Source organism: Manis pentadactyla, chromosome 10 (assembly GCF_030020395.1).
Source record: "Manis pentadactyla isolate mManPen7 chromosome 10, mManPen7.hap1, whole genome shotgun sequence".
NCBI lineage: Eukaryota > Metazoa > Chordata > Mammalia > Pholidota > Manidae > Manis > Manis pentadactyla.
In genome coordinates, this window is record NC_080028.1 from 101558483 (window position 1) to 101582180 (window position 23698).

A 23698-nucleotide genomic window follows, 5' to 3' on the forward strand; every position below is an offset into this window, starting at 1 on the left:
AGCCAAAGAGAATGGGTTAGTTCAATACAAATCTGGTAGCAGTCTGTGGATGGAGTCAGTCAGGCTGTTTGAGGAACAGGGCACCTCTTTCATGAGGCCCAAGGAGTCCATGGAGAAGGGCATGGCAGCCTCGGGTGGATGCTCCAAGCGATGACATGTCCAGCCTTTATCTTCTCGTCTCCTTTTGGCCATTTCTGTTTCCTAAAGAACCCAGGAAAAGTCCATAATCCTTACCTTCTGGGGCTCGGAACTAAGTCTCTTTTCATCAAGGAATGTTTCCTTTCCAGGACCAGTGCAAGGAAAATGGTTCAGACAATAGGTTTCAGAGGGAAAAATTCCATTTTGGTTTTGAAGTTTCAACCTTCTGTGCCACTACCAGAGATTTTTAGACTTGCTGAATTAATTTTAAAATACCTTAGAAAGAGTATCACTAAGGGACTCCCAGTTCTGGCAACACAGCAGACTAGATAACCTGGAAGGCCTCCACCCCCAAAGCCGGAGCAGTGCTGGACAGGATCACAGATGTCTTCTTAGAGGCACACCTCAGGGCTCAGGGGAGCAGAGTATGCAGCTAGAAGCCGACATAAGTGGGAAGTGAAGCTGCATCTGAGCCCACTGTGAAGCCTAAGCAAGCACTATCTAATGAGAAATAATAAGAATCACAACCTTTGGGGACATAGAGAAACAGGGTGGAATTGAAATACTGGATATAATAACAAGTATGGCTTGATTGGAATTAAGGAATTTTAGAATCCTGTACCACTGGGAAGAAGACAGAGATGATGATTAACTTTAGAGTTTGATAACTTATGTAAAAATTTTTCAGGCCTCATTCTCCTTCCTGGAGCATGGTACAAAGGATCCCAGTCTGGGGTCAGGACAAAGGTGCCCAAGCAGGGTGGCAGCTCACTAGGTTGAGACACTGGCCACACACAGGGGGAGCCAGCAAATAAATAAATAGACTGAGGACACTGGGAGCTAAAGAAGGGCTGGTATAAATGTGGAAAGGGGATAGCTTGAATAAATAAATGCAATTTAGGTGGACTTGGAGCTGGTGGTTGAATTAATGCTTTTCAGTGTATGTAGGTAGATACAGAAATAGACCTAGGTGCAGATGTGTGTGTGTAGGAACATGTATTTCCCAGGTGTTACTGAGAAGACCTGAATAGTGACACCCCAGTGGCAACGGGCACCTCTAGTACCCAGATATTGGTTTCTAATGCCACACTCTCCACTGAAAGGATCTGAGATCCGAGTTTCCTTGGGAAGTGGCTGGGAATGAAGAGGAAAGAGTAAGATGAGCCAGGAACATCTTGTGCCAGAAAGTAAGGAAGTGCTCAGAGTAATGGGGACACATGAAGGGGACACATCAAGAGGACACAGAAGTTAGCTGAATGGGGCTCCCATGGGCCAAATGTAGGAGAGTTTGAGCATGAAAATTAATAATGATAGCAATGGATTACAATATGTTATATAAAATAGGGATCTATGAGTCTGCATTGATAAAAACAAATAAATGAATAAATAAATGAGAAGAGACAGCTTTTTTTACAGTAAAAGTCTAATCAATATGTGTAGAAAAAAATGATTGAATTATAAAGATCACTATTTGGTGCCATCATTGTATTATTTAATTTAGGCAAGAAATATCAGTGGGTGGCAGGACAAGCGGATGTGAGTGGGAAGGGGAATGAGATTTTCACATAATCTCAAGTGCTCCCCACAGAACTTACTGATTGTGAAGGGGAGGAAAGGAATTTCATGGTGGAGAAATCTGGGACACACTGTTCTAACCATGTGAGCAAAATTAACTCCACCAATAACGGGAAAAATCCACATCACACTAAACCCAACCAGAGGCGGTGGGAAGAATCCAGCATCACTTCTGTGGCATTCTGACCAAAATCATATAGCCTGGGTCTAATTGTGAAGAAATTTAGAAATCCAAACTGAGGGATAGTCTAGGAAATGAATGGCCTGTAATCTTCGAAACTGCCAAGGTTGTGAAAATGAAGGAAGGGCCAAGGGCCTAGCCCAGGCTGAAGGAGACTGGAGACCAGGCAGCCAAGTGCAACATGTGATTCCTGCCTGGATCCTTTCCTACCAAGGACACGTTGGGACAACTGACACGACTTGTATGATGTCTTTGGGTGAAGGGAGTTCTTCACAGTATTCTGGCAACTTTTGTGTAGTTCTGAAATATTTTCAAGGTGAAAGGTAAAAAGAAACCTTAGGGACATCTCAAATTCCAGGTGAAACTTTTAACCCATGGCTGAGTTGGCCACCAGCTCAGCAGTCCTGGAGCCACACATGGGGGAGTTTGTGACACTCACCCATGGGCTCTGTGCCGTGGACCTTCACTGCACTGGACACCCCAGGACAGACTTGGGGGGAGCATGGCCACTGGGGAAGGCACTGAGGCTACCAGGTCATTTTCCCCTGGGGAACTGAAGCCTTTAAGCCCCTGGATAGAGAGCTGGGGAGAGGCTGGATCCTGACGCATCCTCTTTGAGATCTGGCACCCAGGCCCCCGAGGTGGGACAAGCATAGCAGAAATGGCAGTTTTTTAATCCATGCTGTCATCTGGGAAGTCAGGTATACACATGACAATGTCCTGGAGATTCAGGTTAACTGATTTGAGGAGGGGTCTGGGTGTCGGTGTGTTTAAAAATCTCCCCGCTCACTAATGTACAGCCAGAATTGAGAAGCGCTGAGTGCGTTAGGAAGATATCTATGAGGTTTGTGGTCTGTGCCAGCAAGGCTGGGGGCCTGAAGGCCTGCCTCTCACGCTGCCTCAAGTGCAATCAGATCTTTGTCTATGAAAACTGGTGAGAAAATAGAATATTGATCATAAAAGCCAAACCAATAACCAGAAAAGGTCAAGTTAATTTATAAACATGGATACAAAAATCTTAACTCCAAACTCCAAACCAAATAAACAGCATGCTCAAACTGTGTTTACCCCAGGGACACTGGAACCATTGAACATTAGAATACCGACACCTAAGCCATCTCACCAACAGATAAAAGAAGAAAAAACATGAACAACTCTATAGTTTGATAAAGTTAAACTTATAATTTTTAAAAATCCTAACAAAACAAAACAAAGCTGCTAGCAAACCAGGATTAGAAAAGAATTGCCTTAACCCAATACCAGCTAGCTACAGGGAATAAAACAAACCCTACCATAAATGTTGTAAATGTCATAGGTTTGATGATAAAACCTTAAAATAATTTCTTCCAAGTTAGTAATAAAAGAAAGATTGTCCTTCCATCACCACTCCAATTCAATATGATACGGAAGGGTCTAGCCCTTCCATTAATATCATGGAATAAATGAATTAGAAACACAGGACATAAAGATTTTAAAGGAAGACACAAAACTGTCACTGTTAATAGATGATGTGACTACTTTATGGAAAACTGGAGTAGAATAACAAGCCAACAAGAGGGTTCTCAAGGTTTCTGGCTAGTCCCACTCATGCTAGGCTGAGTGGTGGCCCTGTGCCAGTCACACGTGTGAACAAATCCTGGAGCCAGATTGCTTGCATCTGAGTGGTTCTGCAGCTTAGGCGTGTGCCTAAATCCCAGGACAGTAAGTCAGTCCCTGGGTGTCTCACCCATAAGAATGGGCAATGTGGCCACCCTGCAGAATCATTATAAGTATTAAATGAGTTAGTATTGGTAAAAGCACTTGGAACACGTAAGATTTCATTAAATAAAGGAAAATATTCAAAAATCAACTCCGCCCCTATATGCCAGCAAAAAAGTCAGAAAATGTAATTAAAGTTTCACACACATTCATTAATCCTCACAGCAGTGGTACTGTTGACCCTGTTTTGCAAATGAGGAAATTAAGGCTCACAACGAAGTTGAGAAACCTGTCCAAGACAGCAAAACTAGGAGAGAGGGGGCAGAGAAGGAGGCTCCAGGTCTGCCCCATGGGAAGCCCACACTTTATGTTGCAGTTTTGGGGGCACACTGATCACCCCTCACTCTTCCTGCCTGTTGGGGAGCAGAGTGAAGGTAGCTATCGACAGCTCTGTGCTTTTGCCAAGAAAACAGCTGACAAAAGTAGACTTAAACAAATGGAAACATTTAGCCTGTTCCTGGATAGAGACTCAATAGCATGAGACCCCAACAAGAGAAACCAGAAAAGTCCTAAAGTCAAGCAGTGTGTGTGTGTGCATGTGCACACATACGCACGCATGTTCACATGGATTGTGGGGATCTGCAGATCTTACCATATGTTAAAACATATTTTAAAAGCCTTTGTAATTATACAGTGTATAATTACTACATGAATAGCCAGACTAATAGAACAGAATAAAAAATTCAGAAATAGACCCTAGTGCATATGGGAATTAAATATTATAAATCAGGAGGAGAAAAAAAATAGACTTTTCAATAAATGGCTTTGGGACAATTACATAACTATTTGAAAAATGATAAAAATGGGTTCATACCTCACTCCATATAAAAGGAGAAATTCCAAGTGGATGGAGAGCTAATTGCAAAAAGGAAGCCATAAAAGTGGTAGTAGAAAATTGGGTGAATTCCTGAGAGTGAAGAAAACCTGTCTATGACTCAAAATCCAAAAGCATGCAAGAAAAGATTGTTAAATTAGGCTTCAATTTTTTTTTGGCATGGCAAAAAGTTACATACATAGCCAGTGGGAGTGCAAAATATTTCAACCTGTAGCAGAAGGAGTTGGTAATGCCTAGACAATTTACATATATATTCATTGTTTGATCAAACAATCCCACTCCTAGGAATCTATCCCAAAGATTCAGTGACAAAAATACAAAATGATTATGCAAAAGGCTGCAAACAACCTTCTAGTAGAATAATGCCTTGGCTACCTCCCCACCCCCGAGATTTCCACACCCTAATCCCCAGGACCTAAGTGTGTTCCCTTATGTGGCAAAGGAGACTCTACAGATGTGGTTATGGTTAAGAGCCTTGAAACAGGGAGCTCATCCGGAATTCCCTGGGTGGGTCCAGTCTATTCACACAAGTCCTTAAAAGTGGAAAGGGAGGCAGAGAGTGGGTCAGGAAGGGGACAGAGTCAAAGCCTGAAAATGCCTCGCCCCGCCATTGGGGGTTCTGAAGGCGGAGGAAGGGGGCCATGGGCTAAGCAAAATGAGGGCCTCTAAGCTGGGGGTGGTGACAGCCAGCTTGGTTCTGCGAGTACAAGGAAGTGCATTCTGACAAAACCTGAAGGAGCAAGGAAACAGATCCTCCTCTAGATGCCCTGACAGGTATGGAACCCTGCCAACACCTTGATGATCATGATTTTGGCCCATGGAGCCCAGGCTGGACCTCTGTGCCCCAGAACTGTACAACAGTACACTGGTGCTGTTGAAGCCCCTGAGGTTTTGGTCATTTGTTGAGGCAGTGATAGAATATGAATGCACAGGCCAGACGTCCATCAGCAGAGGACCAGCTAAATAAACAAGCTCTGGCTCATGTGCACAAGGAAAGACCATCATGTGCCTGTACATGGGGAGGAGGAAGGTCCGCATACATGACACACAGCAATGCTTGGCATACATGGTCAACTGAAGAAAGCAAGGTGCGGCCGCCGTGTTGAGTAAGAAATGGGGAACACGGATGTGTTTTGGCTTATGGCACAAAACAGAAAAGGATAGACCAAAAACATAATATGGGTTTTTTCTGTGGGGAAGAAAAGCAACAGGGTAAGGAGACAAAGAGGAATAAAACCTCTCTGAATAGACACCTTTAAAAAAAAAAGTTGTGACTTTGAGATCATGCAAAGGAGTTATATGCTCAAAAATAAATTACATTTAAAATGTTTTAATGATTTTTAAAAAGTAATATAGTTTGTAAAGAAAGCAACCACTAAAAATTGAAGCAAAAGAACAAAACAAAAACCCTGAAATAAATGAACCTAATTTTGTATTAAGTTGGTGATACAACCATGCAGAGAAAAGGCTTTAGAGCTTTTGACTGTACAGCTCAGTGTGACACAGTCTGAGGAAAAATACTCAAATTGCAGTGAGCAGTCTTTTGTTAGTAGTACTATTGAAATTACAATTCAGAAACTTTTTACAATAGTAGGATAAAGAAAATAAGTAATTATGATAATATTTCTAAAAAACACAATTTTAGTGTAAAAAATATTTAAAGTATAAATTCAAAGTAATCTTTTAAAAAATTTGTTAAGGTATAATTGACATATCATATTATGTTAGTTTCAGTTGTACACCATTTGTGATTTGACTTTTATATACATTGTGAAATGGTCACCACAGTAAGTCTAGTTACCCTCTGTCACCTTACAAAGTTAACACAATATTATTGACTATATTCCCCATGCTGGGCATTACATCCCTGTAACTTATTTTTTATACCTGGAAGTCTGTACCTTCCCATCACCCATTTCACACCCCCACAACCCTCCTCGCTCTGGCAGCCACCATCTGTTCCTGTATCTATGAGTCTGGGTTTTGTTTGGTTTGCTTGTTTTATTTTTTAAAGTCAACACACCTAAGTGAAATCATGTGATATTTGTCTTTCTCTGACTTACTCAGTTAGCATAATACCCTTAAAGTCCATCCATGTTGTTACAAATGCAAGATTTCATTTTTTTAATGGTTGAATAATATTCCATTGTCTATATGTAACACATCTTCTTTATCTGTTCATCTACTGATGGATATCTAGGTTGTTTCTATGCCTTGGCTGTAAATAATGCTGCAGTGAATGTAGGGGTACAGATATCTTTATGAATTATCTTTGGGTAGATAGTAGTGGAATTGCTGGATCATATGGTAGGTCTATTCTTAATTTTTTGAGGAACCTCCATACTGATTTCTATAGTGGCTGCACCAATTTACAATTTTGACAGTATACGAGGGTTCCAATTTCTCCACATCCTTGCCAATACTTGCTATTTTTTGTCTTGCTCATAATACTCATCCTGACAGGTGTAAGGGGATATCTCATATGGTTTTGATTTGCATTTCCCTGATGGTTAGTGATATGGAGCATATTTTCATGTGTCTGTTGGCCAACTGTATGTCTTCTTTGGGAAAATGTTCAGATCCTCTGCCCATTTTTTAATTGAATTGGTTCTTTATTATTGAGTTGTATGAGTTCTTTACATATTTTGGATAGTAACTCCTTTTTGGATATATCATTTAATATGTTCTCCCATTCAGTAGGGTGCCTTTTCACTTGATGGTTTCCTTTGCTGTGCAGAAGCTTCTTAGTTTGATGTCATCCACTTTGTTTTTGCTTTTGTTTCCTTTGCCTTTGGAGTCAGATCCAAAAAAAAAAAAAAAAATCACTAGGACTACATCAAGGAGCGGACCACTTATATTTTCTTCTTGGAGTTTTATTGTTTTGGATCTTACATTCAAGTCTTTAATCCATTTTGAATTAATTTTTGTATATGGTGTTAGACAATGATCTAGTTTCATTCATTTGCATGTAGCTGTCCAGTTTTCCAACACCATTTGTTGAAGAGACTGTCATTTTCCCACTGTATATTCTTGTCCCTTTGTTGTAAATTAATTGACCATATATGCATGGATTTATTTCTGAGCTATCTTGTTCTACTTATCTATGTATCTGTTTTTATGTCAATATAATACTGTTTTGATTACTATAGTTTTGCAGTATAGTTTGAAATCAGGGAGCGTGATACCTTCTTTTGTTCTTTTTTCTCAAGATTGTTTGCACTATTCAATCTTTTGCGGTCCCAAACAAATTTTAGAATTATTTGTTCTAGTTCTGTGAAAAATGCTGTTGGAATTTTGATAGGGATTGTACTGAATCTGTAGATTGCTCTGAGTAGTATGGATATTTTAACAATATTAGTCTTTCTAATCCATAAGTATGGAATAGCTTTCCACTTTTTTGTGTCTTCTTCAATTTCTTTCAACAATGTCTTAGAGTTTTCAGCATACAGGTGTTTCACCTGCTTGATTAAATTTATTCTTAAGTATTTTATTCTTTCTGATGTGATTGTAAATAGGACTGCTTTCTTGATTTCTCTTTGTGATAGTTCATTGTTAGTGTATAGAGACACAACAGGTTTTTGTATATTAATTTTGGTATCCTTCAATTTTACTGAATTGATTAGTTCTAATAGTTTTTTGGTGGAGTTTTGAGGGGTTTCTAAATATAGTACCATGTTATCTGCAAATAGTGACAGTTTTGCTTCTTTCTTTCCAATTTGTGTGCTTTTTACTTCATTTTCTTGCCTAACTGCTGTGGCTAAAACTTCTAATACTATGTTGAATAAAAAAGGGGATAGTGGGCATCTGTGTCTTGTTCCTGATCTTTGATGCAAAGTTTTGGCTTTTAACTACTGAGTATGATATTAGCTGTGAGTTTGTTGTAAATGGCCTTTATTATGTTGAGGTATGTTCCCTTTATACCCACTTCATTGAGGTTTTATTAGAAACAGACGTTGAATTTTGTTAAGTGTTTTTTCTGTGTCCTTTGAGATGATTATATGATTTTTATCTTTCATTTTGTTAATGTGGTGCATCATATTGATTGATTTGCAAATATTAAACCATCCTTATATCCCTGAAATAAATCTCACATGATCATGGTGTATAATCCTTTTACTATATCATTGAATTCAGTTTGCTATTTTTGTTTTTGAGGATTTTAGCATCTATGTTCATCAGGGATATTGGTCTGTGATTTTCTTCTTTGTGGTGTCCTTGTCTGGCCTCATAAAATGAGTCTGGAAATTTCTCCTCTTCAATTTTTGGAAGAGTTTGAGAAGGATAGGTATTAAGTCATCTTTGAATAGGTGGTAGAATTCACCAATGAAGCAGTCTGGTACTTGACTTTTGTTTGTTGGAAGGTAAAGTTAAGTAATCTTAAATTTGAATAGCAAATACTGGTATAACCCATGATGTATTTTAAAAAATATCTATTTCCTTTCTCCATCTACTGGGAAGGTCTAGAATGACCAGCCAAAAGCAGTGAGCATCATTCCCCCAACCTTAGTGCCCTGATCATCCTCTTAAATACAAGTACATTTAATACTAAATGAAACCAGGTAGGAATAGAGTTTGAATTTGGGACAATAAGGTACAAGATGATCCAGGACATCCTATTGTATCAGAAAGCAAAGAAATAATCAAAGATTAGTAGAGTCAGGAGTCCTAGAACATGAAGGGTTGCCCACCTGTCAAGATGGGTCAATTTTAGGTTCAAAACAAATAATGACTGCAGGTGATGGAAATACACTGAATTTAAGAAAACCTATGGTTTCATATTGATTCTCAGGAAAAGAGCAGGGGAAAGAAAGGAAAGAAGGAAAGAAGGAAGGGAAGAGAAAAAAGGAATAATCTGTTCAATGTTGGGGGTAACTGGGAGACCAGTTCCTCCCTGAAATTGGGAATTAGAATTCATAGTGTACACTGTGTTTAGGGTAATGGAACAGAGGGATGAGGTATGGCACTTCTTTTCAGTTTCAGCTACTAAATGAGAAAATATGGATAGAAAATTGCATTTTGAATACCTTAAGGAAATACTTAATAAAGGCAAAGATCATGGTGGATGAGACCATTAGATATGAAGCTGAGGGGGAACTGATAATGTAGGGATCAGTCTTAGTGTCCCTGAGAGGGGGACAACTAGACACTGTCCTGATGTGCTGCAGTATGAAATACGGGAATTATGGTTGATAACAACAACATAGTAGAGACAATCTAAGCAAGGTTTTTGCATGAACTTCCAGTTTACAGGGGGGCAGGGGAACAAGAGAAGTGACCCTACAAGGATATAAAGGGGACTTTCCCAACACAGGACATTCCATGGGATGACCTACTGGGATCTGCCAACCAGGTAATGGCACCAGGAACCAAGAGGGCCCACAATGAAAGGAGACATGATCTATAGTGACAGAAGACAGAGGGCAGTAGCTGAGGGTTGGTGGGGCTGGGGAGGTGTGCCACTGAGGGTACATGGCAACTCTCAGGGCCAATGTGTTTGCTCCTTATCTTGATTGTGGTGAGGGTTCCACAGTGTACATACATGTATATCTACATCAAAACTTACCAAATTGTGCACTCTGAAAATACCAACTTTATAATATGTCAATTATACCTTAATAAAGCTATTAAATTTTAAAAAATGATTTAAGAGACATGAAAATCAAATACATGCTGTGAAGTTTGTTTAGGTCCTGTTTTCATTGAAACCATAGTAAAAAGACAATTTTGGAAATTTTGGGGAAATTTGAATGTGGACTGGTTATGAGATAATATTAAGGAACTTTTATTAATTTTAGCAGGTGTGATAATGGCATTATAATTATGAGAGAAAGTGTCCATATTTTAATGTAAAGTTTTCATCGAAGGAAGACACGCAAGTGCACAAACTGTAGGTGTATGCACAAGGTGAGCACACGGGTGTAACCCGGATCCAGATGGGGAAACAACATCCCAGCACACCAGAGCCTTCCTGTCACGGCTTCTCCCAACTGTAACCACAAGACCCCAAGGCCAACCAGTGCTCCAACACCAAAGATTACATTTTCTTGCTTTGAAACTTTATATCAATGGAATCATACAGTATATACTCAAGTTATGAGTCTGGCTTCTTTAGCTCAACTAAAGATGTCTGTGAAATTCATCCATATTGCTGCATGTACATACATTTTAGACATACATGTTTGGTGGTGAGACGACATGTGGTCTGAGATACACCTTAAAACACCTGATCTAAATCAAACCATTATGTGGTATACCTTAAACTTATACAGTGATGTATGTCAATTATTTCTCTGTAAATCTGGGGGAAAATTTAAAAAGAATGTGCAGATACATTTGGATGTATCATTATTTATTGTATATGTGTATTTATCTATATGCAAAGAAATTGAAATTACCTAACTGAATTAACTGTTAACATTATCATTCCATACACAAAAACAGCTACATTTTATCTAAATGAATTAATATTAATACAATTAATACTAACTTTTGATCTGCTTGTTTGCACTTCATATCATGAACATCTTTCTATGTCAATAAGTCAATGAATGCAATCTTCACCATTATTTTGGGAGTTGCTTTTTATGGGTGTATAAAAGCATTAAAAAATCCCTACTTTAGCAACAATAAAAAGGGGCACCAGATGAATCTAGATGATAGCCTAGATGAATCTGGGAGATGGGTACATGGGGTTCATCATATTATTCCCTTCCCTTGGGTATGCTGAAAAAATTTTATATTGAAATGTAAAGAGATAGGTTGTGGTACAGAGGCAAAAGGCAGACGTTCTGGGGGCACAGAAACCGCTCTGTGTCACATCACTTCCTCATTGGGGACAAACTAAGATACGTCCCTGACTCCCTCACGTTAAACTGGAACCTTGTGACTATGTTCTGGCAAACAGAATGCAGTCAGAAACAATGTAATCCCTGGCTGGGCTTTGCGAGCACCAAATAGCTCCTGTATGGTGAGTGGAGGAGCTGTTGGCACTTCTACTCCTGAAGAGCAGCCTGGCCTGATCCTTAGGTCTGAAGCCACGCCTGCATCGCTGGCACTCACTGTGCTCAGCCGGCACACCCCAGACCACACCGGGGACTGCACCATATGCCTCTGGGCGCCTTCCAGGGCTTACCCAGCTGTTTCCGAGGGACTCTGAGATGCCAGAATTGCCTTTCATGAGATACTGTGAGATTTCCCCTATGCCTTTTAAAGTTCTTTCACTGTTTTGGTTTTCCTTCACTGGGGATTTATTTTTTCAATTTGATGGGAGGTAGGGATATGCTGTTTTTTCTTTTCTAAATAAAAAATTGTTCCAGCCTTGTTATTGATCAGTTCCAACTAGTTGGTGCGCACTTTCAGACTCCTGCGTAGGTTTCTAGAAATAGTTGCTTAATGAAAGTTTTGAAGATGTATGTGGAATTTGTTCCTTAATTTATGGCCAATTTCCAAGAGTGAATCATCTTACAATAGAGTACAGTACAGTCATGAAAATCACTAGGATTTTACTATAGCAAATAACTATTTTGAAACTTATCTGTTTCCATAATATGGCTCTTCATCTTTTTATCTCCTGCTCTTATCAGAACATGGAACTGCGGTTTGTGTGGTGTGTACCATGCTGGTGCAGCCTGTCTCTGACTCATGGCTGCTGTTGCTCAGTGAGTCAGATCCAGGATTCTTTCTGAGGTTTGCCCTCTTGAATCCTGTGTTATCTGCCCCAGAAATCTCCCCAAACCCACTTTCTACCACCCTTTCCTGCACTCCATACTTCAGCCATCAGTCTTCCTGCTGGTCCTCAAATGCAATGTGCAGAATCCTTTCCTAGTAACTCAACATTCTTTCTCCCAAGAGAGTAATGTCTCCTTTATAGCAGAAACATTGTCAGTTTTGTTCACTGCTATGTCCCTCATGCCTAGAGTGGTGCCTGGAGAAAACACGCTTTCCATATTGTCGAATGGTGTGTATTCATCATTCATGTGATGGACAGGTTGTGCCAAAATTTAATCCTATTAGTGTGTTTGGTAGTTAGTTGTGATACAGAATGAAAAAAATAAATCACTTATGCTATCAAATCCCAGGCACCTATTTGGAGACTGTCACTCTTGCATTAATTATTCAACCAGACTCCAGGCTGACATCTCGCTCTCCCTTGTCTTCCCATTTTCCATTCCCAGCATCACAGCTGTCTCCAGTCTCTCTCCTCCTCCAAATACAGACCCCTCTCCAACTACCTGAAGTCCGCCCCAGCCGCTGATTAATCGTTTTGCAAAGGCATCAATCAGCTGTCTCCCAAACAAAGCCCCAGCCTTGCTCATTGGAAACTCCGACTCTTAGCTTTCATGAGATTCATACCTGTCCCTCTATGATCCATGCGGAGATGGACGTCTTCCCATCATAGCCCGGCCGGAACTGAAGAGTAGCTGAGCGAGGGCTGATGTTGGAAATGACCAGGTTGGATGGGGCACCAGGGAGTTCTAGAGATAAGTGAGAGAGGAGAAGTGAGAGTTAAATTCTGTCACAGTTTAGGAACTGATCAAACATGTCAGCAACTAAATGGTCTTAAATGCCTTAATGACAAAGGATTTGTTTTCAAAACCATGAAAGTGAGAAGCATAGCTTCCCCAGGACCATGATCACAACACGATTCTTACTTTAATAGGGCCACCCATTGAGCCCCATGCATCTGAAGTGGCATTAGGACCCATATTGATGTGGCCTCCTAGATGACAAAGTCTGAAGGTCAGAATCATGTCTCATTCATCTCTGTACAAGGTACACGATTAATAGACACTTAGTGAATGAAGAGAGGGTGACTGTCATTCTCCCGGGCTCCTAAAAGAACACAAAGAATTGAAGGTCCATCCTCCCTTTGACAATAATGGTGATGCCCTGGAGAGCAGAATGGGAGCTGGACATGGGCACATGCTGTGTGTCATGATGGCAGCCTGATTTGCATAGGTGTGAGGGTCCTGAGTCTTAGGCTTCCTGAGTCTGGTTTCTAAGGCAACCAAGTTCAGGTCAAAGTGCAGAAATCTTCCCACTCTGCCTGTGTTCAGTTGCTCAGGCAACTAGACGAGGGACAGGTGGGACTGAATGAAGCTTCCGTTATCGGGGGTCAGCTGTGGTGTAAGCCTTCTCATCTGGACAGCATTTCACTTGCCTGCTGTCAGTAAAATGCTGTGAAATGTTGTCAGTTCAAGATGAGAGCTCTTCTATTATTAGGCAACGCAAAACATCCAAGAGAAAGACAATAGGACAAAATGAAGGGAAAAGATGCTCTGAAAGTAGCAGAAGAGGCTTTCAGACTGCACAGTTTCTGAGGAACGGATTCCTAATTTGCCATTGCTCAGGATATTTAAAACCAGGTCTTGCGCAGGGACAGTAAAACCACTTTGGTGATCAACTCAGTATGGGTACAGGCAAGGTCTCTGGGACCTCGAGGGTCCTTCCTACATCGACTTTTATGAATTTGAAGCAGAAAATGTTTAAATGGAGCGACTAGTGGCTCTTTACTTTCTATTTCTTAGCTCTCTGGATTCTTTAAATGGTTCTTCAGTCATTAATGGATGTAAACTTCAAGCAGAGGCAACAGAATACCGTCCCCTGAAGTGACCATCTTCCTACGATTTTGCTTCTTGGCAATACTCAGAGTGCTCAGGCATGTCCTAGGACTGGTTTCCAGCTGCAGGCGGTCTGACCTGGAAATGAAGGCCCAGTGGCCCCACTTCCCCCTTTCTCCTGGGCTGTTCAGAGCAGTGAGGCCCCATCTCTCCAGAATTCTTGCTGCAGTGCTAGGTCACAGTCAGGCTGGAGGCAGAGGCCTTCTGGAGTTCAGCTAGCCTGCTTCCCTGTCCCGGCTGGAAATGTCCAAGCCATCCCAGGGAAGCACCTGGTCACACCCACAGAGATGCCCCCAATGTCATCCTCAGCCACTGTGTGTAAGATATTTCTGAAAAACTTAACAACATGCCATTACCACCATTACTAATTATTAAATTATTAATAATATTCTAAATGTGTGTGTGTGCCATGGCAACTGGCTATTTATGTAGGATAAATGAATCTTTTTTCTTAAAAAAAAAAAGAAAATTTGTTTTGTAAATGCCTTTAAAAAATCCCAAATCGCCTCAAAGTGTGGCCCCCAACCAATAGCCTCGGTCCCACCTGAGAACTTGCTCCAGAGGCGCATTCTCCAGGCCTGCTCCAGACCAGGAATGAGAATGTCGGGAGCAGGCCCAGCAGGTTGTCCAACAAGAAGCCCCCGACTCCACAGAACACTGTCTTTGACGGGGGACAATGCAGACTGCCTGTCCATGGCAGAAGGGCTTGCTTTGAGACTGCTGTGCTCAAGGTCCCTGACTGGCAGGGTAGATAATGGCTTCCAGAAAGTACTCTCTGAGGTCCCACTGCTCAAGGACCTTCTCAGCCCCCATGTATAAAGTGCTGGGCTCCTCATTAGATGCCATGCCAGAGTCGGGAAGTGGCGAAGGGCGGGCACACTCATTCCTGCGGGAACCTTTGCTTTTCTGTGCATGCCTGACCTGCTTTGTATTCACTGCGGATCATGGTATCACCCCTCCAAGACAGCCATCAGGTCAGGAGACCTGACCTGTCTGGGGAGGCCCTGTGGGGTGCATGCTGGCTTAGGGGAGCTCCCAGGGCCCTCTGCTCCTCTCAAAGACCAAATGAAGCAAATTGACATCTTTTAAATAGCAAGAGACTAACAGCTTTACTGATAGCCCCAGGGCATTTTCTCACACTCACATATATTTGTAAATTCCTTGGAAAAATACTTAAATTAAAAATTTTTTAATTTTAGAGAAAAGATTGAGTGCAATTTTACAAAGCTGAAATGCATGTGCTGACCATTTAGGAACAGAATCTGAAACTGAGAAAGGACAGGAGTGTGGATACAGCCCAAACCTGAGAGCTGGTCCAGCCACCAAGGTGCCTTCACATGAGCACTCCACATGTTCCCCGGGCTCTCTCGCTCTACATCTTTCCTTCCCACCCTCTCCTACATTTTTTCTTATCTCAAACCCAAATTAATTCTCACTATTCTATTGAGTGAATAGTTTGTGCTTCCTATTCTCATCTTTAGTATGGATGTTCCTGTCTCTCGCTCTCAGTTAGAGCCTGTGTTTTCCTCCTGCGTGCCCGCTGGCTTGGGTCCCGGGAGGGCAGGGCCTCAGCAGCAGTGCAGCCTCTATGGACTCGAGCCTCTCCTCCTGCCCTCCCCACCCTCGCACAGATCCACACCCTGACAGAAGAGGGGGCAAGCCACGATCAGAAGACACTAGAAGATGGGCTGACGTTAGGCCACCATCCATGTACCACCCAACCATCATAGCAGGAAGCTGACACCCTCTTTCAGAGCCTCTCAGGACTCTGCACAACCATGCTAGTGAGCTCTGAGCAGCAGCTATCTTTAAGGAAAACGCAGTAGCAGGAAACCGCAGCACGATTTTACTGACCTGGGGGCACTCCAGAAGAAATGGTGGACGATGTCACCAGGCCCGCCCCCACTGCAGTGACAGCAGCCACGTCAATGGTGTACGTGGTGAGAGATGACAATCCTTTGATTGTGTATTCGTGCGTTGTGCTATTTAGAGTGTGCGTGAGCCGGGAGTCATTCTTGCCGTATACCTCCCAGGAAACCAGGTAGCCTAGAAGGCGACAGCACAGAGTCAGTTCAGGGGCTCCTGACAGCCAAGGTAGAGGCTGGGGGCTGTCATCTTCGCAGATCTGAGACAAAGGGAAGCTCAGCCACATCTGCCAAGTCTGATGAGACTTAGCTGCCCGGCTGAAAGCACGCTGAGGATCCAGCTCCCTCCCCGTGCCCAGAGCAGTCTCTGTTGCACCCCTTCCATCTGCAGAGGCCTGGCTTCCCTGAGATAGTGAGAGGCAGGAGGATCAGGCCTGCTGGGCATTTGGGAACCTCGGGGCCTGATGTGGGGACTGAGGGCTGAGATTGCCAGCCTGCTGTGCTCAGTTTAACCTTCTTGTATCAAATTATGGATGCATTTCATCAGTATTTCCATTTTTATAAGCTGATATTTTCATTATACAGTATTCTAAATCAGTAGCTTGCTCCTGGGTTGCACCTAATTTGTGGGAAACCCTGTTACATTTTCCCTTATGAAATGACTGATAGATGCTCTTCCATTGTGCCAAGCGCTTTGCCTTAGAGTTTTTCTTTATCAGCATGTGCCGGTTTTGCTTCCAGTTTTGCATCCTGCCTTCTGAACCTCCTGTTTCCCTGGTGGAATCTGATTTTCTCCTGTGCTGCGTTCATTTCATTGGGTTCTCATGATCACAATTTGTTCACCCCTGGCTTCCATTGTGATTTTGGACTCAGACCCCAAAGACCCAGCCAGCTCCTGCATCACCTCCTTGGAGTGGAGTCACGTGGTCGGAGAGTGCTTAAGAGCATCTCCTAAAGAGGGAGCAGGCGACGAAAAGAGCTCCTGGGCCCAAAGGCAAGGGAAACTGTGAAAATGTTTGCTCTGCCTTTTTTCCAGTCAATAAACTAAGGACATAGAGGCACTAGGTGGAGCTTTAAATTTGCTTCTCATTCTGATGAAAGCAGTAAATATAGTTAGAAACTGTACTTGCAGGTAAGCAAGAGTTTATTGGAAAACATCTTGGGACTTCAATATTTTGAAAGAGAAAATTAATGTCAGAAGCCCTGCCTGTCTGTGGTCCCACCACCTCATCGAGCCCAGCGGCTTGTCACTGGCAAGTGGGCTCCCGTGCTGGGGAGGTGCGGATGGGACAGCTGGGCAGTAAAGGCAAGCAGGGGCCCCATCACTGGTGACTCAGAGCACGTCAGGAACCCCATACCCACTCTGGGTCTCTGCCCCAGGCCTGTGTGGACCACTGGGCCCATCTTGGCCTGTGGGTTCTCAGCCTTGCCTCTTTGACCTGCCCACAGGGCAGGTAGCTGCTGGCTGACTTCTCTTAAGATGCCCTTCTCCCACTGCTACCCCTGGGCCCTGGAATCTCCCTCCTCCCTTGTCCCCCGACTCCTTCTCAGAACTAAAATAATGATGTGCTAGTCAGTTCTATCTTTTTTGCTAATCAGAATTTTGGAACTAAATGTACGATGAGAAAAAAACCTTCTGGGCAATGAGCTAGAGAGTATTCACAGCCTTCCTGGAGGATCCTGAGTACGTCACAGACATTAGTTTATTCAATCCCCAATAAGCCTTTGATGTTGGAGCCAGCATTACCCCCCTTTTACGAAGGAGAAAACCAGGTTGCAGGGAGCATCATGAACTAGCTGGAAACTGGCAGGGTTCCCAGGGCTTGCCCAGGCTTCTGACCTTGGTGGGTTATGCCTGATAAGTCTCTAGACAGTTTGATACCCAGGGTCTTCCCTGAATGTATAGGAAGAGAAGGCTTTGTTTAATATTACAACCTTGTCAGCAGGACAATTTTATTCATTTAAAAGCTGCTCTTCATCAACATTTTCTAAAATACTGCATCTGGCTCATGGCAACCTGGAGTCCGAATGTAGTAATTCTAGCATTTGTAGTGAGTGGGTCAGCATTGCTACGGCCTATTAGCATCAAAACTGATAATTTGGTATGCTACAAACAAAATCAAGTGATAACTGAAGACATTCTCCTACTCAGGAAAGGCACAAGTAACAGAAGCAAAAAAAGCAATCAGAGATGGCACATGGCGCTGGCCGCACAGATGGACAGAGCCGTGGGCGTGTGCTGAGAGAGAGGCCCTCCGATCTGTGCACAGCTTCTGGGGACATGTATGGTAGTGCTGGACTGCAAATGTTTTATCTGGCTCCAGTGTGCGGGAGGAGAGAGCTGCCATAAGCCAGGAGCCGGGCGCTTCCAGTTGGCGTCCTACCTGCCCCAAATGGCTGCCTAACTGAGACTAACGACCGGAGGAGCTTCAGAAATAATTTTCTGTTGATCTGAAATAAATTCTCTACAAGAAAGCAGCATACCCAATCACAAACTGTCTGTCTGCATCCTGGCCCTCATAAATCAGAGTTTACAGAGGGAGAGTGGAAGATGCTGAAATTTACAACAGAGTGCAATAGGCAATTTGCTGGGCAGTGCAATGCTGTCCTGCTGGGCGCTTCCCTCTCATTCTGTCCAGAATAGAATCTGGGGCTGGAGGTGTGCATCATGCTGATAAAGGGTGGCTCCCTATGGGGGTCTGGACCACAGAGTGGCCCCATGCAGAGGACCAAGCTCTTATGCTGTTGTCGGCCTGGCAGCTGCCTTTACCAGCAGTAGCAGTAAGAGGGAGGCTTTGGAAGGACAGCCCTGGTGCCACACTGATGTTTACTGAAAGTGGCTTTTGGAGGCCAGGCTGCCCACATGCATTTTTCTTTTGCTGCACTTGGTAAAAGCTCTACCCCCAGCATGGTGTAGACCTCTGTGACGCAGCCGGCATGCCGTACTGGAAACCAAGCTGATCCGGGCGTGCTGACCTGTCTGTGGGGGCAGAGCATCCAGTGCCAGGGAGAGCCTCACTGAAGGCAGGGGTCACTGGCTGATGACTGCAGGGATGTCACCAAGGCCAAGGAAATACCCCCTCTAGGTAGGCCCTTCTCCTCCATGGTCCTTTCCAGATTGCTGGGCGTCCACAGCAGCTTCTGGAACTCCAGGTACATTTTATAGGGTGGGTGGGACAGGCAACAACATTGGCCAGCCTGAGTGAGATGGGGACAATGTGGCCACTGAGAGGGAAAAGCAATGTCTGCCTGGCTCCCATCTGGACTCTTGGTGCTGCACCAGTACAGGGAGACTACAGCCCAGGTCAGGGCTGCAGGTCCCGCTGACTCTGGCTCTGAAAAGATAGCTTCCAATGCCAAGTTCCACGATTAACAATACGCTGTTGCTTGTAACTACAGGTATTTGTTTAAATAAAATACGAAAATGAGTTCATTAAGCCCTATTAGCTGGTGAGAACAGATGATCATAAATTGGAAGTATTGGCAACCACCACTTAGCCATGAAATGCTGGCTCCATTCAGTGATCACACCCAGGGGTTTCCTTGAAGATTTAAAGCAAGAATGAAGTGTGCCATGTGTTCACAAAGGACAGGGCCAGGGCAGCTGTGTGCATCTCTAGGAAGGGAAGTCCTTCCATCCAGCAGGATCCCTGAAACTCAGAGGACTGTGAATGCAAGCGGCTGGGTGGGCAGCTGCGAAGGGCCGCCCCTCACCCAGGCAGCCCTGCTCCTAAAACCAGTGGTAAGTTCAGCTCTAATTCAGGCTGCAGAATTGGTCCTGGGGGTGTGAGCTGGAAAGCCTCTTCTCGATGGCAGACTCCTGCTAAGCTGCGGTGTTTCTGTTTGTTTTTTACTCTCTTTGTGTGGCTCCCTCAGTGTAAACTCAACTGGGTCTTGCTGTCCTTAACATCCCTCCTCGCCACCCTCACTTTGTTGAATTCTGGCCACTCCAGGCAATAGGGGTTCTTTTTATTTTACATTCAGCACTTGTAGTCCTATGTAGGAAGACTGCAGAGCAAACAACAGATTGGGGATTTACATCCAAATTTTGATAATGACTTTTCCCCATTCCTGGAGTTACATTATTTAAAATGGGTATTTCAAAACATCAGTTTCATGAGGGAGAACCAGATTCATAAACTTGCTTTCTTTAGAAGTTAGGGGTAGAGGTGGTACCATGGCAAAGGTGCCCTCAGTGATGTGGTCTGAGTGTGCCATTCTAGAAAGGGGTTCTGGCCTAGCATAGCTGGCTAGACAGCATTTTGTGGAGAAGAAGTAGGAGGAGTTGGCCCCAGAGGGCATCCTGGGAAAAGAGGAGGTCTATTGGGAGCATACCCCAGGCTGTGCACTGGCACCCCAAGAGCCCTACATGGCTCAGGGGACAAGGATGCTGGGCGCCTCTTGCCTGTGTCTGTGGGATGCTGTGTGAGCCTCTAGCTTGAGTCATTCCCCACTTCAGTATCACAGCCACAAGCATTTGGGTGCATCCTGTCTTTGCAAAGCTGAGTTTTCAGTAGCTGCTGTGATAAGGAAATAAGTACTATATGGAAGCCAACGTGGAACAGGAAATTAAGGTGGTGGGTCTGCCCTGATTCCAAGTTTGAGCAGCCAGGCAGTGCCAGCTGTGCCAGATGCCATCAGGAGCACGAGGAGCACACACCCCATTTCTTTGAGAAGGGAACACAACTGTTTTTTCTTTCTATTAATGAGCATTATTTTTTCAAATGGCCATCAAGTTACTAGCACATAAGCTCTAAGTTGTTTGTGCCCACTCTCCATAAACAGCTGTTGGGCACCTCTGTGTTATGCACAGGGGGCTGCACAGTGAGCCTCTGTGACCCCACAGGGACAGGGAAGCTCTGGGTGGGGGTCAGGAGTGTGGTGGGAACTCTGCCCAGACACTGCCAATGTGGAGGAGAGAACATGGTCACGTGCTGGCCACGGGGACCCGGCTGCCCAGGCCTCAGACAGGGGTAACAAGATGCACCTGTGTGGTGATCCATAGTGTTGATGTGTCTACCGGAGGGAAGCCAGGGAACCGAAGTGCTTTCACGTAAATCGGGGGTCACCATCCCCCGCAGCTTCACCTGAAGCCAGAGCTAGTGCTAGTTTTATCAAACCTAGAATTTTTTTTCCAAACACATTTAAATTAAGCTCAACCTGAATGGTTTCTGAGAAACCTCTTCTGTAAAATAAAATCAGTGAAGACTCTATGAAAGGTGAGCTGCTACCCAGAGGCCCAGAGGCCATGGCAAGCTTTGCCCCTTTGCATGTTGGGCCCTAGGATGTGCCCAGGGAAGCTGTCCCAGCCTCGCCTGCCTCTCCTCGTCCTGTGTTCTCCTCAAGGCACTGCAGGGGGGGCACGGAGACCCAGACCCGGTCCTGGCCTTGCCCTCATGGCTGCGGACCAGGGCAAGATGCTGGTCTGAGTGTCTGGTCCCTGCCCGGGGGGCAGTGCTTCGGCAAAGTGCCTATGCACAGCAGGCACTCAGCACATGTGCGCTGGGTGAGGACAGGTCATCCCACCTCTCTGAGCCTCAGTTTCCTCACCTGTGGGATGTCACACTTCTCATATCTGCCTTCCTGTGCTGCTCCAGGGCGAAGGCAGCAGTGCCAGTGAGCAACCACACCCCAAAACAGCTGTAAGGGTGTTAAGATAACACAAGGAGACTGAATCTCCCAACACGAGGCTAGAGCCCTGGCGGGGAAGAACCCTCAAGGGGGCTGGGCCCTCGGTGGCCGGCCCTGACCCTGGCGACCGAGCCCTCTGCCTCTGCTCCGGGACCAGCAGTGCACCAGTTCCCTGCGGAGGCCACAGTCTTGTTGGTTGCTGTACCCATCTCTGTGGTGGGGCAAGCAGGTATTTTCTCTTTGGGAAGAGAGAAGAACGAACCTGTAATGATGCCATTTTTCTCCAGGGGCTCCTGCCAGCTGACCTTGAGAGACGTGTCCAGAATCTCTGTGAAACTCAGATGACCCACAGCTCCTGGTTCTAGAAATGAAAAACAAAGTCATCTGTTAACAGAGTAGGTCCATTCTCTTTTGATCAGATTTGTGTGGAAAGTTCTAACTACGAAGGGAAGTGGTGAGTCAGGGCCGGACCCATAGGAAATGTCCGAACGGTCAGAACGGATGAGGGAATTCGAGGCATTAAAGATGTCCTGGCTACAGTCACATAAACTCTTTTACTCAGCTTCACCCCAGCCATGCCGAGAACTGGAGAGACTGGAGTCAGCAGGTTCATACCCGACTCGTTCTCCCTGCTGATATAGTCTAACTGGAACAACCAGGCTGTTGGGATCCTGAAAAGCAGGCCCTTGCACCCAGTGTCCCCCACACACCTTTGCAGCCGAGGGGCTTGTGCGGGGCCAGCAGGACCTGTAAAGCCAGGGCAGGGGAGCCTCGGCACAGGGCAGGGCCGGCTCACACATGGCCCCAGGGCGATGCCCACTGACTCCCTCAGAGTTCCAGGCTCCACACCTGGACCTACTCTCCCGAGGGATTGCACAGGAGCAGGGCCGTGACTTAGGAAATTTGCAGCAAAAACACGATCTTTCCCAGGAATTCCTTTGCACCAGAGCCCTTCTCCTGACCCATGAGTGCAGAGGAACAGAGCTGTGGTTTAATGCTGGCATCAGCAGGGTTTGAAACCTGGTTCTTCTGCTCGCTGGCCATGCAATTATTTAAACTAAGCCTTAGTATGCTCATCTGCAAAACAGTAAAATAAAAATAACTCACTCTGCAAAATAATTCTGAGAATAAAAATTTACTAGAACACGAAAGCAGTGAGCAGGTCCCTGGCACCACAAAACCACCATTAGCTACATTATTATTATTATTGCTGTCATTGCTGGCGATCCTGCCATCAGAGTGTGAAGTTGTTTCATGATGAGCTCATTGCCACTTTGACAAGCACCTGAGGGAGAAGGCCTGAGAAGCCGAAGTATTAAGCAGAGGAGGTATATAGATCCAAGATCACGAGTTCTCAGAATCAGAGGGACGTTAGCAATCTCCTGCCTGCTTCCCCTTCCCATTTGCAGAATTCCATGCCAGGCCCAGATCAGGAGGCAGCTGTTCCAGGACACACAGCCACCTGGCACATTGCTGGGTCTGGCAGGCGATCTCCTGTTCACCCTAGAGGGACAGCAGGGCCAAGACTAAATCACCCGTGGGTGGGACCACAGGAGCGTCCAGGGGGCTCTGACTCCCACCTCAGGCTGCAACTCCCCGGGGTTTAGAGCCCTTACTGCTCTGACAACAGGTCCCACCGGGCTGGCCTCCCCGTGTGGTGACAGGGAGCAGGAAGAGGATGCCTCACAGCCCAGAGGCAACTGAGCCAAGACTGATGTTCTCACAGGTGGCTGCCTCCTTCCCAGCTCTGCATGGGCTGGGCAGCAGATGGAAACAGAATGCTGTCCAGGTGGCTGGGGTTTAGGAGGGACTGGGGCATGGGGCAGGGGAAGGGTGGAGGGAGCACCCTCTTTGCTGGGCCTGGCATCATCCATGGTGGTCACAGCAGACATGGCTTTGCCCAGGTTCACTCTGTCTCCTCTCTGCACTGTGCCCCTTCCCCTCCTCTCAGTGCCCAATGCAGGAGAGATGCAGGGGCAAAGTCGGGCCAGAAGAAAGGGACGCTCGGAGGCAGAATCAGAAACAAAGCAGAAGGAGAAGGAGATTGGTGAGGGGACAACGATGGAGTTCTTTCCACACAGGTCTACGTGCTCCC

At 44.8% G+C, this 23698-nt stretch overlaps 1 protein-coding gene across 3 annotated transcripts in view; it reads right to left on the bottom strand.

Annotated features, from left to right (window-relative positions):
• SDK1 (sidekick cell adhesion molecule 1) overlaps positions 1 to 23698 on the bottom strand; it is a 1051799-nt gene that overhangs the window by 116257 nt on the left and 911844 nt on the right. For all 3 annotated transcript variants that reach the window (XM_057487434.1, XM_036932860.2, XM_036932859.2), the window contains 3 exons: positions 21866 to 21964; positions 15962 to 16153; positions 12840 to 12961 (listed from right to left, as the gene is read on the bottom strand). In XM_057487434.1, coding sequence (XP_057343417.1) covers positions 12840 to 12961; positions 15962 to 16153; positions 21866 to 21964 — 413 coding nt within the window. The remainder of the gene's footprint in view (positions 1 to 12839; positions 12962 to 15961; positions 16154 to 21865; positions 21965 to 23698) is intronic.